General features: G+C 30.1%; 1 protein-coding gene across 1 annotated transcript; it reads right to left on the bottom strand.

The window, feature by feature from the left end:
- Nucleotides 1–363: 363 nt before the first annotated feature.
- On the bottom strand, nucleotides 364–4419 carry LOC141904335 (uncharacterized). The gene has a single exon (XM_074792921.1). The coding sequence runs from the start codon at nucleotides 4417–4419 to the stop codon at nucleotides 364–366; it is 4056 nt and encodes a 1351-aa protein (XP_074649022.1).
- Between the last annotated feature and the right edge of the window lie 14389 nt (nucleotides 4420–18808).

Genomic DNA, 18808 nt, shown 5'->3' with positions numbered 1-18808 from the left:
ATAAAAGGAGTCTGTAGACCAATAATTACTTCGACAGAATTTTAGAATATATACCTAACTCGAACTAACTAAAAACTACTATGTGCTGAGTGCACATGTTAGAATAATGAATCTTATGACAGGTCACAATACAGAGTTCCATCTAATAATCACCAACTTGATGGCTCTCAATAAAGACAATATATGAGCTATTTAAACCCGGTGCTAATCTATGTCTACTTGTATAATAAAACGTTACTGGATCATTAGATTGTCAGGTTAAACGGATTATTTTACCGCAGCCTCGACCAAAAAACACAATTTATCAACGGGTCGACGGAAATTGCTGGTTTAGGTTTTAATGGAGGCGGCTCGTACGAATCCTTAACAATCGCATTCGACACTTGTTACGCGACCGGCTACCCACGAATTCCGTTGCCCAGTGTCCATTATGAGCACTACGTCGCCCACGGTTACGTTTCGGCGGGATCGATTCCACTTAGACCGAACTTGGAGAGTATGCATGTACTCTTCTGCCCACCTTTTCCAGAACATCTGGGCCAAATACTGTACTTGACGCCACCTACGTACGGAATAACTGTCTTCTCTCTTAAATGTTCCAACAGGAAAATCCGATTTCGGCTGCACTAACAACAAATAGTTGGGAGTCAGTGGCTGGGGATCATTCGGGTTGCCACTCTCCAGCTCGTACAGGGGGCGATTGTTCAGAATCATCTCCGCTTCGCAGAGAACGGTATTCAGCAACTCGTCGTCCACACTTTTCGATTGATCGCGTAGCAGGTGAAACATGATCTTTCTCACCGATCTAATCATTCGCTCCCAAATGCCTCCGACGTGAGACGCGAGCGGGGGATTAAAAACCCATTCTACACTATTCTTCGAACAAAACCGAGTAAGTTTTTCTTGATCGAGGTCGTCTAACGCACGTTTCATTTCGGATTTAGCGCCGACCAAATTTGTGCCGTTGTCGGATCGAATTCGCTTAACCGCACCTCTGCGAGCTATAAATCTTCTTATCGCGTTTATACATGCGTCCGTCTCGAGAGAAGACGCGGACTCGAGATGTATAGCTCTGCAGGTCATGCATGTAAACACGACTCCATATCGTTTGACACTACTTCGACCCCTTTTAATGTCGATCGGACCGAAATAGTCAATCCCCGTGTTCGTAAATGGAGGCTGATCGGATGCGAGCCGATCGATTGGCACGTCAGCCATCTTCTGGTTAGCCTTCTTTCCGTTGTATTTTCTACATAAAACGCATTTAGACGTAATTGACTTGATCATACCTCCCGCATGAATAATCCAAAATTTCTTTCTGATGTACGCTAAGATAGAGTTTTTACCCATATGACCTGTGGCTTTATGAGCATCTTCAATAATCAAACTAGATACGCGGTGGTACTTAGGAAGGACAATCTGGTGCTTTTCCTGGTAAGGAATGGATGCACGGCTAAGTCGCCCACCAACACGAATAATATCATCTTTCATATAAGGATCCAAATTGTGCAACGGACTTCTTTTTGTAACACGACTAAGCTCACTGGACAGGTTTGTGACCTCCGTTCCTAAACTAGATTTCTGAACATACTTCACGATATTTTCCTCCGCTTCGTCCAACATGGTCGGTGTAAGATACATTTTTACGCCAGCAGGCCTATCGGAGCCAAGAACTTTGTTGCGAAGTCGCTTTTTACACTGGATCAACCAAGCCACAGCTCGTTTAAGCTTCCACCAACATGAATAATGTTCGGCTAACCGCTCTATAGGGTGGACTGGTTCATCTTTGCTAATAGTTGATCCGACCATTTTGGTTTTCTTTATTTCGACGTCGTCGTCACAAGTGGATCTATCTATCGAATCTACTGGCCAATCTGTCTCAGCCTGGTACAGGTACGCTGGACCGCTGAACCATCTCTCTGATAAAATAGTATTTCCTGGACTGACGCCACGGGAGGCCAGGTCTGCCGGATTCAGTGAAGATGGAACGTATCTCCATTGTTCTTTATTACTGCCTTCTCTGATCGTGTTCACTCGATTGGCTACGAACGTCTGGTATCTGGCTGTGTCGTTACATATGTATCTCAATACAGTTTTGCTGTCTGTCCAGTACTTAACATCGCTGATCTCTAGCTCGATTTCCTTTTGAATCGCTGTGTTCATTCGAACTGCAATCGCAGCTGCCGTAAGTTCTAGGCGCTGAATCGTGATCTTTTTTAAAGGTGATACTCTCGATTTCGACATCATAAATGTACAGTTTGTTTCACCGTTGATGGCTACAGATCTTAAATAACATACCACACCATAGCCACTCTCACTGGCATCCGAAAAATAGCGCAGTTCGTGTTTTGTCGAATTTTCACAGCTAGTTGTGAGGGATCTTGGCACCTTTATTTCTTCTAGAGTAGCGAGATTCTCTAACCAGGTTGTGAATCTGATTCTTTGTGCTTCGCTGACCTCTTCATCCCAACCATGGTTTCTCAGTTCTTGCAGCAATATCTTGGCAGGCAAGATAAACGGGCTGGCTAGTCCTAGCGGGTCATAGACAGGGCTGACTGTTGACAATATGCCTCTTCGTGTGATAGGCTTGTTCTTATCTATTGAGATCTGGAACGTTAAATTGTCCGTTTCTAGGTCCCAAGACACGCCCAAAGCACGTTCGGTGGGCAGTTGTTGTTCTAGGTCTAGATCTACTTTATGCCATTCCTCACTGGAGAAGGATTCCATCACATCCCGACTGTTGCTTAGGATCTTGTGTAACCGAAATCCACCGTCAGCGCAAATCTCCTTAGTATCGCTGAGTACTTCTGTTGCTCTCTGGTCAGACTTAAAGGATTTGAGACAGTCGTCTACATAGAACGACTTGAGGATGGTCTGGCGAGATTCAGTATCGTAATGATCGTCGGCATTTTCTGCTGTAGCCCTTAAGGCCAAGTTAGCGCATGTGGGGGAAGAAACACTTCCAAATATGTGGACGACCATTCGGTAGCATATAGGTTCTGTATCTAATCTTCCGTCTTTCCACCACAGGAATCTTAACAAATTCGAATCTTCCTTTGGAACCCGCACCTGATAAAACATTGACTCTATATCTGCAGACACTGCCACGGGCCACTGTCGAAATCGTAGTAAGACGCCGATTAAATTGTTCGTCAGGTCTGGTCCCTGCATTAGCACATCGTTTAGACACACGCCTTGGTACTTAGCCGCTCCATTGAAGACAACACGTAATTTCTGTTTCCTCGGGTGGCGAACGGCGTGGTGTGGCAAGTACCAAGAGTTCTCGTTCTCCATCTCATCAGCCGGTACGATTTCAGCAAATCCTTTCTCGATTATTTTATTCATGAATTCATTGTATTCGTTACATAGTTTTTCGTCATTAAGTAATTTTCTTTTAAGACTGTTCAGACATGATACTGCCAGCGACTTGTTACATGGGAGCTTTACGTTGCTTTTAAGCGGCAGTGGGATCTCATAGTGTCCGTCTCTAAATGTGATGCGTTTCTGAATTGTATTCATGAATTCCTGGTCTTCATGTGACCACTCCTTTTTATCATTTATTCTTTTCTCCGGAAAATCGAAGTTAAATGTTTCTTTTAACCTGGACTCTATGAATTTCAAATCCGACTCTTCAGTGTTCCATGTTCGGTTTACTGGTTTACTTCCTGACCGTTGATCCATTCTGGTTATGTTCCACGTAATCCAGCCGAGCCGTGAACGTGTGGCATATGGACTACCGGCTGGACCAGTGCGAATCTCGAGAGGCGTGAATGCGTCAGGAACGTTGCTGCCGATCATTAGGCCAACTGGTTTTCCTAATCTTCTTGTCATATGGATACCGTCCAGGTGGGGCCACTCAGCTATTTCGTCCTTAGTTGGCATATGATCTTCCGAAACTGGCAGCTCGTCTAACGAAAACATGGTCGGGAGAGTGACGGCCTCATTAGATGAAAGTTCGAGGATTTCGAGTCCGTTTACTTTGTTAGTCTTTACTGGTTTACCATCAGGATGATTAGCAGTTCCAATGTTTAGACGTTGAGGTTTCTTACTAGCTCCTAGTTCTTCTACGAGGTCGGTTCGACAAAACGATATCGAGCTATCTGGATCTAGGAAGCAATAGGTTTCTATTTCTTTGATGCCACCTTTAAGCCGGAGACGAACTGGAATGATTGCCATGGTACCGTGTATGTTTTCTGTATCGACGGAGATAGTTGCTCCACTTGGTTTTGGCGGTTCGTCTTCATTCAGCTTCGGCGGAGGTTCTTTTGGTTCCTTTGGTATGCTTGGCGTCTCGCTGTGGAATGAAGTTAGATGTTGTTTTCCACATTTGGCACATTTCATCCGGTCGGTGCATTTGGCCGCAATGTGGCCAGATTGACCGCAATCAAAACAAAGTCCTTTGTCATCCGGTCGGTGCATTTGGCCGCAATGTGGCCAGATTGACCGCAATCAAAACAAAGTCCTTTGGCTTGAAAAATCTCTCTCTTCTCATTTAGCGGTTTGTCTGCAAATTTAAAACAGGATCCTATCTGATGTCCTGGTTTTTGACAAAAGGAACAGGTTCTCTTCTTCTGATCTGAGGATGTCTGAGTGCTGCCCGCTGGGAAAGTCGGTCTCCTTAGTCTATTCTTGTCCACGCTCGAGCTTGGTACTATATGGGAGAGAGCAGCGCGACCATAGACAGGATCAATAGCTTTCTTAGCCCTCTTTTAACAAAATCTACCAGTGTCTCAAATGTTGAAGGTCGCGACCTCTCCTTGTTGGTAAGTACTATGTTTCGCCATCTATCATGGAGATGGAACGATAACTTCCCAACCAGACGTTTCATATTCTCTGGAAATTCGAGTAGCCGGATGGCATTAGCGTTGGCCTTGATAGCGTTATTACACTCCATTAGGAATAAGGAGTAGTCGTCGAGTGATTTTGGGTTATCGGCTTTAACTGGTGGCCACTTTAATGCCTTGTTTACGTACGCCGTCGCGATTACTTCGGCATTACCGTATCTTTCTTCCAATTCGGTCATAGCAGCATTATACCCTTGAACCGCGTCCAGCTGAGCGAATCCCGAAACGATCTTGTTCGGTTCCCCTGTAGTGTACTGTTCCAGGAAACCTATCAGTTCTTCTGGTTCTTCCGTATTGCTGACGATCCTACTGTTAAACTGTCCGATGAACTTCCTGGGTCGGATCGCCTCCAAACTTCGCTATTTCGGAGTTGGGTCGATTCAAATACCGCACAACAGAACTTAATTCGGAGGTAATGGCTACCGGAGTAATCTGTTTGGCGGGGATGATATTATTGCTAATATTTTCTATACGGCTGTGATCTACAAACAGAGTGAATGTAGGTGCTGTAGGCGTTAATTTCGAATTAACGACATTTTCCAGACTTGTATCAGGCACTTGATCGTCGTATGATCGATAGTTCTGACAGTTACTGAGTGTGTCTTTCGTATGTTCTAAAGTTCTTAATTCTACTCTCTGGGGCTCTAGAGGAGTTTTTACTAGTGCCTTATCTTCCCTTTCTAATGAATCGAACGGCTGATGGTCCGATGTAAGACATTGCTGTACCTTCTCGCTGCTTTTGATCGATCTTGCCTGGCTACGATGACCCTCTGATACGACAGTTTCTATGGCGTTCAGTTCGGCTTGTGCACAGGCAAGCTCCTTACGTAACGTCATCTGCCGTATTTCCTCTTCTTCTTTGAGTTTCTTAAATTTCTTTTCAGATTCAAAACGTAGGAATTTTAACTCTGTTTCATGTCTCGCCGCCTTTGCTGCGAGCTGCATACGCATTTTCAGGAAAGCAGACGACGTGGAGTGACATGATGAGGCTCCACTTCTTAAGCTGAGGGCTTCTTCTGGCTTATCTATTCTCATTTGTGCTGCTTCCGCAAGTACTTCTAGACCGAATGACTGCATCTTATCTTTCACTGGTTTCTTTTCTTTACTTTCACTTTGTAGCCGAATTCGTCAATTATGAATAATAGGGATAATAGGCTTTCAGGCCAAAGGTCGAACGGTCGAGCTCGTAAAAATGAAAAACATGAAAATAATTACAATTTCTACTTGAATTACTCGCGAAACTCATAAAAATGAAAAATAAATTCTCACACTCGAATTTATTTTTCATTTTTATGAGTTTCACTCCTAATTCAAGTAGAAATTGTAATTATTTTCATTTTTTTCATTTTTTACTCACCCGCCCGTTCAACCTTTAACCTGAAAGCCTATTATCCCCATTACTCTTAAAATAATCATGTATATGAATAACATTTAAATTGACAGATTATTCAATATAAAAGTGTAAGCTCTTATAGAATAGATATATAGATATATTTTAAACATTATTTCAATATTCATATTTGTATGAGTTAGATTTTTAAACATTAAAAGTGTTAGTAAAGTGTGATTGAAATAATACATGATATAAATCATTGAACTTCTAAAATCAATTTTAATAAAAATTTTAGTATTAAAATGGAAGCAAATAAGTACTACTGTCCAACATGTAATATCAATATAGATAAATCCCAAAAAGCAAGACACAATAAAACTAAAACACATTTAGAGAATAAATTGAAACTAGAATATAAAGATGATATATTAGAAACTAAATTAGATGAATTAAAGAATGAAAAAGAAATATATAAATGTGATACATGTAATCAATCATTCAGTGATAAAAGATATTATAATGAACATTTAAAATCTAAAAGTCATATTAGAAATATGAATTATGTTATTTTAGGTGAAGATTATTTTGATAAAGATAATGATAAGGAACAGAAGACAATTAAAAGCATAAAAAATAAATTAAACAATAAAAGACAATACATGGAAGATGTAAGAAAATATATATTAATTCATTAGATAATAAAAAAGATATAGAGATAACCGAAGCATTTAAAAGTGATGTTGGGCCAGCAGCTATTGAGTTTAAATTTCATAAAGGAAAAACATTAGAAGAAAATAAAAAACATTTAGAAAATATGAAAGAAATAATAAAAATAATAACTGATGTTGAATATCCTAAAATTAGTATATCTTCTAAAGTAAAGTTTATAAAATCTGAAGATAAACCAATATATAATATAAATTCTCATTCACAACATATTATATATAAACAACATATAGATGATAAATTAGATAAATGTTATAATGAAGTAAAAACTAAAATAGAAGAGAAATATTTTGAAGGGTCTGGTTTAATATTTGATGAGATAATATTTATGACTTTACATGTTTATAACACAAAATATAATAAGTTAACTAAATCAAAACCAATTCATGAAAATATTGTATCATATTATAAAGAACCAGATATTGAAGCATCGAGTTATATTAAACTACCATTTAAAACTAATGCTGTAATAAATGTACAAAATGAAGATGATAAATGTTTTCTATGGGCTATAATAAGTTGTTTACACCCAGTTGAAGATTATAATAAACATACTTATAGATTAACTCATTATAAACCATTTGAAAATAATTATAAGATAGATAAGTATCCTGTTATAATTAAAAACATCCCAAAAATAGAAAGAGATAATAATATAAAGATAAATGTATTTGATTTAATCAAATTACCAAATACAAAAGGTAACAACATAAAACATTATACATTAGAACCTTTATATCTATCAAAAGATTATGATTCAAACGATGTTTTAGATATACTATATTATGAGAATCATTATATGTGGATTAAACAAATAGATTTATTCTTTAGAACAGAAAGTGATCACCATAATAAAATATATCTATGTAGAGAATGTTTACATAGATTCAGTAATGAAAGTACATTATTAAATCATAAACAATTATGTGAAAATCATGATTATTGTAAATTAGTTTTACCAAATGAAAAAGATAAAATATTAGAATTCAAAAAATATGATTACAAAAATAAAGTTCCATTTGTAATATATGGAGATTTTGAATCATTAAATAAAGAATAAACTGATCAAGATAGAAAAGAAATATATTATAAAAGAAAGAAATTAAATTCTAATGAAAATGATTTTTCAGATGAACCACCAAAAACAAATACTATTAAAAAGATTCATCAATCAGCTGCAACTTTCGGGTTATATATAAAATCTGATTATCCAGAACTAATTGAAAGTGAATATTATCATTACAGAAATGAAAATGTTATCAATCATTTTTATGACTTATTAATTGAATATGAAATAAGATTTAGTAAATTATTGAATACAAATATAGAAATTATAATGACAGAAGAAGGTAAAGAATGAAGGAAAATGAATATGTTAAAGATGAAGTCTATAATTAAGTCTAACATTGAATATTTGGAATCATTTCAAAATAGAAAATCATGGACAATTAGTAGATTTATATCTAAAATCAGATGTATTATTATTAACCGATATATTCGAAAGGTTTAGAGATGTAAACCTAAAATATTTTAATATTGATCCATGTCATTGTTATTCAAGTCCATGTTTAACATGGGATTGTGGATTAAAATTTACAGATATAAAAGTGGATTTGTTAACAAATATAGATCAATTATTATTATTTGAAAAATCTATAAGAGGAGGAGGGGATAGATATTTCAATGTAAATGATAACCCTGGATATAAGTTATTATATATAGATGCAAATAATCTTTATGGATGGGCAATGATGGAACCACAACCTTATGGAGTATTTGAATTAACTGAAGTTTTACAACATGAAAATAATGATAAATTTGATTGGAAGAAAAGAATCCTAGATATTGCAGATGATTCAGATACTGGTTACTTCTTTGTTGTAGATTTAGAATATCCTGATGATAAAAAATTTAAATCTAGAAATCTAGCTTACTGTCCCGAACATAAAACTGTAACTCATGAAGAATTATCAAATTATCAAAAAAGAATTAAACCCGAAAATCATATTCATACAGAAAAGTTAATGGTAACTCAAGAAGATAAATATAATTATGTAGTACATTATAGAATGTTAAAGTTTTATCTAAAACAAGGAATGATTCTAAAAAAAGTACATAGATATATTTCATTCAGCCAATCTAAGTGGTTAGAAAAATATATAGATTTTAACACCAAACAGAGAACTGAAGCTAAAACTGATTTCGAGAAAGATTTCTTCAAGTTAATGAATAATGCATTCTATGGTAAGACTTGTGAAAATATTAGAAATAGAAATGATATTGAGTTAGTTAGTAATGGTAAAAGAATTAGACATTTACAATCATATCCTAAGTTCATTGGTAACAGATTATTTGATGAAAATTTAGCTGCAGTTAAAATGAGAAGAACATCAATGAAATTTAATAAACCAATCTATGTTGGCGCTTCAGTTTTAGAATTATCAAAATTACTAATGTATGAATTCTATTATAATGTATTACAACCACTTTTTGGAGAAAAACATATAGAAATATTATATTTTGATACCGACAGTTACATATTAAAGATAAAAACTGATAACATAACAGATGATTTAAAAACATTAAAACATCATTTTGATTTCAGTAATTATCCTAAAGATCATGAATTGTTTAGCAATGATAATAAAAAAGTTCCCGGTAAATTCAAAGATGAATTAGGTGGTGAAGAAATGATAGAGTTCATAGGTATTAGATCTAAAATGTATTCATATAAAACTAAAGAACATGAAGCTAAAAAGTTAAAAGGAATAACCAAAAGTGTAGTAGAAAAGAATATTCATTTCAAAGATTACATCAATTGTATATTCAATGAAGAAGTTAGAAAACATAAGATGAGATGTTTAAGATCTGAAGATCATGAAATATTTATTGAAGAAATTGAAAAGATTAGTCTAAACCCATTTGATGATAAAAGATATATTTTAGATGATGGAATTCATACAGTTGCTTATGGTTGTAATTTAGATGAATACTTAAAATTTAAAAGAGAAGAAACAAAAGAGAACGAGATAATGAAAAGAATTCTAACGTGTTAATCAAATTTTAATAAAAATATGTATTATAAATGGAGAGTAAACAAATACACAGTGAGAACAACAAATTATTTCTAGATAGAATTAAAGATATAACAAATGTAAAATCTGTAGATTATAAATTCAAAAAGTTAACAGAATTAACAATTCATAAGAAATATCTAATTACAAATATTGATACAGTTACTAATAACTATGGAGATAAATTAGTTATACACTTAGAATATGAAGGATTAAAAGGAAATACATATAAATTCAGAACATATTTACCGGATAGATTTCATAGATTATCAAGTGAAGACTTAGAAGAATTATGTTCTGGAGATTTCTATTTCGTATACAAAGGTAAGAATGAAAAAGGGCACCATGAAATAGATTTCGAATAAGAAAATATGTAAAATAAATGGTAGAATTAAAAGAATACAGAATATTTGTTGATTCTAGAAAACTTACAAATTATAAATCTCATAATTTACTAGTTCAATTAGATAGGGAATATAAAAATTGTGTAGATTTAAAATTAGTTAGTATAAGTTTATGTAATTCTTTTTATAATATAACGGATAAAACTATTGAAGATAATACTTTTTTAACTCATATTGGAAATATAGATAAATGGTTTCATATAATTTTAAAACCAGGATTATATAATTTAGAAACATTAGCTCAAGAAATTAATCGAAGAGCACGGTTGAAAATTAGAAGAGAAGATAAATTTTTAATTAGATTTATAAAAAGTGATAGCACAAATAAAATTAAAATAAAGGTATATGATGAAAGTCAACATGCATTTATGGTAAAAAAAACCTATAGCTAAACTGTTAGGAATTGCACCAGATACTGTTACAGGAAACGTAGATGGTAATTCAAATATAATACCTTTTACACACTTTTATATTTATTGCAATTTAATCGAGCCTACAAAAACATTCGAAGCAACTAAAGATACAATTTGTAATTCTAGTATATTAAATATTTTACCATTAAAAAATGTTAAACAATTTGGAACACAAATAAATAATAATTTAACAGAATGTGATTTCAAACCATGCATTCCTAAATTTAATAATTTTAGATTAGAAATAAGAAATCACAATGGATATTTAATTGATTTGAATAACTTTCCTGTAATTTATGAATTAGTTATAAGATGTAGAGAGTAATTTTTTTCACTATATAAATGAATATAACTGTTGGACCGAGTATATGTTTTGGGTTTGATTTTAAACATGAGAAGAAATGAAATTTAACGTTAATGATGTAATTACACATATCAAAAATATTACATTTTCTAATGAAACAACATTTGAGTATGAAAAAACAATAGATAAAGAAATTTTAAATGTAGAAAAGATTACTAATTTAATTAGAGAATCTTTAAGATTTTATGAATTAGATGAAGATTTTATCATCGATGATATTAAAAAAATAATAATTGAAATATATACAAATGAAACTAGTAATGAAATAAATGTTGAATTAATCATAAATAAGTTAACTAAATATTTTGATGATAGTAATTTTTTTGATAAATAAATGAGTGATAATAAGTGGATAATAACTGGATTATATAATGAAGCCTTACTATCAGTTGGAACCGTTGGTTATTCAATGGTATTAAAAAAAGTATTTAAAATGGGAAGTGTTAATGTTGATAGATTTGATATAAATGATATTTTAAAATAAACATTAGCAGTTACTTTATCTAATTTAACTATTGATTATTTGGAAAAACAAAAATATATTCCTCCCATATAAATACATAATTATTTTACTAAATAAATGGCTTCTGCAGTTATAACTATTATAGGATCGGCAATTGTTAACGCTTCAGCATTTACTGGTGGTGGTTATTTATTTAAGCATATTGATAAAAATGGTTCATTAACAGAACAAAAAAGACATAACTTAGCATTAGAAAAATATAATAAAGCAGCAGAAGAATATAGAGAAAAAAGACAAAACTATACGGATTATATTAACAAGGAATTATATGATCAGAAGATTTCACATAGAGATTTTCAATCAGTTGATGATGCAATGAGTTTATATATCGCGGTAACCAATAAAGAAAAATTACATCTATACAAACCTAAATTATCAGATTATTATACCCCAAGTAAAGAACAACAGAAATATGAAATAATTTGGATTTTAGGTGGAACAGTTATTGTTATATTTGTTGCTTATAAGTTTACTAATTAGTAATTTTTTTTTCTAAATAAATGGAAGATAAAGTTGATAATATTGATATTATTCCTCATGATATAAATAAAACTAAATTAAAAATATATTTAGAAAAACAAATATTAGAATTTGAAAGTGACTTAAAGATAAAAAAGAAAAAATATTTAAAAAGTAAAATTATATATTATCTTATTATCAGCGGTTCGGTTACAATTAGTTCTGTAATAACATTTCTAGCAATATTCAGTCCATTAACACCTTTAGCTATATCAATTGGTGTGTTAGGATTATCATCAAGTGTTTTAACTGGTATAAGTTCAAAATTAAATATAAAAAGTAATAAAGAAAAAATTAAAACTAATATAAAAGAAATTAATATATTAAAGAATACACTAGATTATATAATAAGTTTAAATGGCCATATAACAGTTGAAGAACAAGATAAATTATTAAAAGAATTAATAAATTATTAATTTTTTAGTTATATAAATGGCAGATAGTTTTCCAAAAGCTTTCCAATATAATAAATCAATTAAATATAATATTCCAGCAATAGATTTTAATAAAGATATTACATATAGAAATGAAGTTTTAAATTCATTAATTAATTTATATATTTATGTTACTGAAAGTAATAATTTTCATGTAAAGATGGAAAATATATTTCATGTGTATACAATTAATTTCAAAAATTTAAATGAGGCAAAACAATGGTTATTAAAATCTAATATGAAGTATTGGCAGAACCAATTAAATTTTGCTGTTTATTGCGCGACAACAGGATGTGGAATTAGTTGGAATGATCATTTAAACAAACCAAGTTTACCATTGATGTTATCACTTTTTAGATTTCGTACTTATTTTCAAATAAAATTAATATTAGATGAATTAGAATGTCCTTTACCAGGTTCAAAATATTTTAAAGAATTGAATAATAATATTAATTTTTCTAAGTTTTATAAAATATCTAATGAATTTAATATTAATTCAAATAAAGATTTTAGAGCAAAAATTGGAACAATGGGTGGATTAGGAATATTATATACTAAAGAATTTGGAAAAATAATCACAAATTCAGATATAAGAACACTAAATTGGAATGAATTACCAAAATATTATAATAATATACAACAACAAAACAATAATGGTTGGGTTAATTTCATTTTAGAAAATAGTGAAGGTTTTACTAAAGCTGGAATACAAAGAATAAAGCAATCTATTAGAACTTATTTGATATGTATTTTAGGTGCGCAAGTTGAAACAAGATCCCCAATAATTGGAAATGATAACACTTCATTCGATGCGCAGAAACAATTCAAAGTATTATTTGAAGATTCCATTCATAATGATAAAAATAGATCGATTCCAGAAAACATTGTAAGATATCAAAATTATCTAGATAAATCACATATTAGATTAAATTATTGTATAGGCCCTAATCTATTTATTATTTCTAATGATTTAGTATTAAAGATGGGAAACAATAATCTAATAATATAATAATCTAATTAAAACTGCAACAATAAATAATTCATTTGGATTAAATGATATAAATAAAAAGATTTTCACTGCTCCAAAATTAATGGAAGGTGAAAAAAATAAAAAACATATTCAATCAACTGAAACTAAAACTAATAATATTAACTTAAATAATGATTCTAAAATAAAAGATTACAATACATCAGAATATATTAAAACTGATATTATTCAACATGATATAATTAAAACTGATAATGATAATAAATCCCATGAAAATGCTAAATTAGCTATAACTTGTATAGGAATTGTAATCGGAGGAATATTATATTTTAAATTTTAATTAATTTTTTATTATGTAAATGGCAGAAGGTGGAGAAGATATTCCAATGGATCCTTTAGATGAACCTGGTATAAGTGATGAACAACCACCTGATTTTAGTGAAACAAGTTTTAGTAATGATAATAAAACAGAATATAATACTAATTTAGGTGAAGATGATGATTATGATGATGATTATGATGGAATTAATTCCGAATTACGTGAAAAATTAATTAAATATTTACAAGCTCCTGAAAGTGGTAGAATTTCAACTAGAACAGAAAGAAAAGAATTTATGGAACTATTAGTAGAACAACAAGAAAAATATCCTGATAAACATATGGAATTATATAAAATGAAATCTAGAGTAACAGATACAATTGTTAACGAATTATTACCAAAAGTTGTAATAGATGAAATTGATACTGAAGATGTTGTAGAACAAATTTTTAAAGATGACCCATATTTCACGAATAATTTAGAATTTAAAAATGATTCATGGTATTATAATCTTGAATTAAATAGGAATACTGTATCAATTCAATTATCTAGAATGGGTCAAGAAAATATATTTGAACCTGGAATGCGAGCATTATCTACAATTGAAGGTTCAAAAGGTGGTAGAGAATTTCTCAGAATTATATGGAATGCACTCGACAGAATAAATAAAGAAGAACCAATTCCTAATATTGATATTAACAAATATTCACCATTTAAAAATCCAAATCCAAATCCTACTGATGTTGATCCAGAAACTGATGAAGATTTTGCAAATCGATTAGATAAATTAAGAACTTCAACACCAGAAACATCGAGAAGAGACACTCAACCAATTGTTAATGGTGCAAGTCAATTACAATTAACATTAGAAAAACAAATTGATAGTTTAAGAGATTCAGAAGAAGAGATGAATAGTATATCAGATACATCTGGTTCTGAAACTGGAATAAATCGAATACAATCTTTACTAGAAAAAGGATTACTTGATTTAACTGAAGAACAATTACAAATATTACCTGAAAAAGCACGTAGAGAAATTAAAGGTGTACAAATATCAGCTGGTGAAATTGCTAATATTAAGATGAGATTTTCTAAAATAACCATGTTAGAAAAAGAATTAGCTAATGCAAATGAAGAATTAAGACAATTAGAATTAAATAAAAATCTTCAAGTAATAGAGGAAGCTGATTATGAAAGCAGAAAATTAGCTTTAGTAAAAAAAATAGATGATTTAGAATATAACATAGAATTACAAAAAGAAGAAAGAGATACATTATTAAAATCATATGATCTTAATCATATTAAAAAATTAAAAGTTATTTTTAAAGATTTGTTGATAAAACCAAATTCTAAAATATCATTGAAAGATAGAATAAGATTGTTATTTAAATTAGAAGGAATCACAATTCTTTCAATTCTAACAGCTGTTACTATGGTATTCACAACAATAGGTTTAGCAATATCAAATGCTTTAAAATCTACTCCTACTCCCAATAAACCAGATAAACCCCCGAATGATAATAATTCTATACAAGATAAAGTTAAGGATGGTTTAAAGAAATTAGCAAAATATTTATGGGAACTATCTAAAAAATCTGCTGCAGCATTACCAGGAGTTATTGCATCAATTGTTGGTTTTATATTGAAATCTGCAGGAAACATTATTAACTTTGCTGCTGAACATATTATTTTATTTTTAATTACAGTTGTAAGTGCAATTATTTTTGGGCTAGTAAACATGATAAAAAATAAATAATTAATTTTTTTTGTTAAATAAATGAGTGGGAGTTACATCAATCCTTCTAAGAATCATAGAATATCTAATGCTATTAAAGCAGAAAGATCACATCATATAATTACTCATAACCCTTCTAATATTAATCCTGATGAAACTTTATATGTTAGAATCCCTCGATTAACACAAAATACTTTTTATGTTCCAAATAGTATTTATTTATCAGCCGATATAAAAGTACTCGGTAATAATAATAATTATGTTGTCGATAATGTTGGAAGATATTTGATTAAAAAGTTAACAATAAAGATTGGTCCAGAAACAGTTTTCTCATTAGATGATTATAATTTATTTATGCATTATAAAGATTTATGGTTAACTAAAGAAAATAGAAATAATATGATATTTCAAGGAATCCAATCAGAAAACCAAAATAAATTAAGATCAGAAGCTAATGACGCAATAGTAACTCGTACCGCAGATAATTTGATAAAAAGATTTATGGAAGCAAATATAAAATTCCATTAGACTTTGAATTGATAAATGATAATGCGCCTTTATATAAATACGCAATTCAAGAAGACGTTATATTCGAAATAACATTTGCTCCTGTTAATGAAATTGTAATATCTAGCGTTGTTAAAGATATGAGTTATAAATTATCGAATATATGTTTAGAATATGATACAGTAACTGATGAAAATATTTCAAGTATAATTCAAACTAAATACAATCAAGGATTTTCATATATATTTTCATTTATATGATTATATTGATAAATTTAAAACTGTAACTATTAATGCAAATGATGAAATAATTAATGAGAATTTTAACTTCCCAAGAAGATCTATTAAAGGTATATTAATATTTTTTACCAGTGCAACATATTCTAATGGTGCAATACAGGTTGATAAGTATTATAATCCTGAAATAACAAAAGTAGAAATAACTATCGAAGGAATAGCAAATAAAATATTTTGTCAAGGAATGAGAATGATAGATCAATGGCCAGAAATTAGAAAACATTTTATGAATGAAAAAGTGAAATCATCTGAAAATTGTAATGTTAATCAAATTGATTATTATACCGGTAATAAATATGCATTATGGTTAGATTTTAGAACAACAGAGGATAATTCATTACATGGTTCTGGAAAAAAATTACAAAACACTAAAGATGGAATACAATTATTCATGACAAAGAAAAAAGGAAGTCTAAATTTCAAAATGCACATTTATATTATATCTGACGCACAATTAAATATTGTTAATTCACAATTAGATAGTGTTATGTATTAAAATTTTAACTTTTATAAAAATATATATAATAAATGGAAGGAGGTAAAGTATATAAACATATTCCATATATCGATACACATGAAAATAATGATGTTTTATATTATGTAATACCTTGTAATATAGCTTTGATATTTGATCCTATTTTCAAAATTTATAAAACTAAACTAATAGAAATATATAATAATAAAAGTGAAGTTGTTGATAATTTAAGTAATGTAATTGATAATAATGTAATACCTTCTACATCTAATAATGTAATACCTACTACATCTTATAAAGTAATACCTACTACATCTAATAATGTAATACCCTCTACATCAAATAATGTAATACCTACTACATCTAATAATGTAATACCTTCTACATATAATAATGCAATAATATTAAATGTTAGTGAAAATAGAAATTATTGTGATTATTGTAAAGGTGAATTTTCAAACGCTCCATCAAATTGGAATAAACATATGAATACAAATGCACATATTACTAATGTTATAGAACGCGTTGGTTTAAGAGAATTTATAGAACACCCATTTAGATATGTTACAAAATTTGTTTCAAATAAAAAAGTAAATGGTAAAGAATTATATGAAGATTTTTTTATTAGCAACACCTAATAAAGATGAATTAGATTTAACCGATGCTAATAAAATATTAGGATCAAACACTGTAAATGAAATATTAGGAGCAAACACTAATAAAGATTCTATGAAACATAAAGTAGAAAATAATGATAAATTTGATTGGATGAATAAGCATAACAATGAAACAACTATTGATGATTCGGTAAAAAAGGTGAAAAATAAGTATAAAAGTAATAGAGAATTTGAAGAAGAAAATTCGGTAGAGAATTTGAATAAATTGTTAGGGTCTGATAGTGAATTGGAGAGTGATGATGAAAGTGATTCAGAAAGTAATTATCTAACACTCAAAAAGTAATAAAGGTTGAAAATTGTATAAAATAATAGTAAATAAAAAAGGGGGTTTTAAGTATTAATATTAATATATTAGTATTACGTATCTAATACGTATTTAATACATATTTAATACATATCTAATACGTATTATTTGAAAATACCTTAAATTATATTTCTTTTTTAAATTTATATTGAAACCTCAGTAATAATAGATAACCTTTATTATTTTCAAACTTATTCATATATTAGTTGAAAAAATAAAAATAAATTGGTTGAAAATTGTATAAATAATATTTATATTAAAAAAGGGGGTTTTAAGTATTTAAGGTATCTAATAGGGTATCAGGTATTAGGGTATCTAATATGGTATCTAATAGGGTATCCAATACATAGGTATATTTTAAACATATTTCAATATTTATATTTGTATGAGTTAGATTTTTAAACATTAAAAGTGTTAATAAACTTTTATTGAAATAATTCATATATATTCATGAATAACATATAAATGAATAACTTCTAAAATCAATTTCAGTAAAAAAATATGTATAATAAATGGAACCAGAACAACCACAAACTATAAATATTACAAATAACACTGGTGTTATAAATATATACTACAAGAAGTGTTCTAAATGTGAATTAGATAAATTAGCTTTAACAGAATTTAGTAAGCGTAAGATTAGCAAAGATGGTTTTCAATATTGCTGTAAAACTTGTTTTAAACTATATACCAAACAATACCGAGAAGATAATATAGAACATTATAATTATTATATGGCAGAATATATGAGAGGAAGATATCAAACAGATCTTAATTTTAGATTGAAACAATGCTTAAGATCTAGATTAACACAATTATTCAACAAAGAAACACATTCAGAAACACTATCTAATTTATTGGGTTGTACAGATG

This window comes from Tubulanus polymorphus, chromosome 4 (genome assembly GCF_964204645.1).
Source record: "Tubulanus polymorphus chromosome 4, tnTubPoly1.2, whole genome shotgun sequence".
Taxonomy (NCBI): Eukaryota; Metazoa; Nemertea; class Palaeonemertea; order Tubulaniformes; family Tubulanidae; genus Tubulanus; species Tubulanus polymorphus.
This window is presented reverse-complemented; position numbering and strand designations above follow the sequence as displayed.

What these genes read in the sequence shown, in the direction of transcription:
- LOC141904335 (XM_074792921.1), bottom strand. Translation starts at nt 4,419, where the DNA reads ATGCACCGACCGGATGACAAAGGACTTTGTTTTGATTGCGGTCAATCT.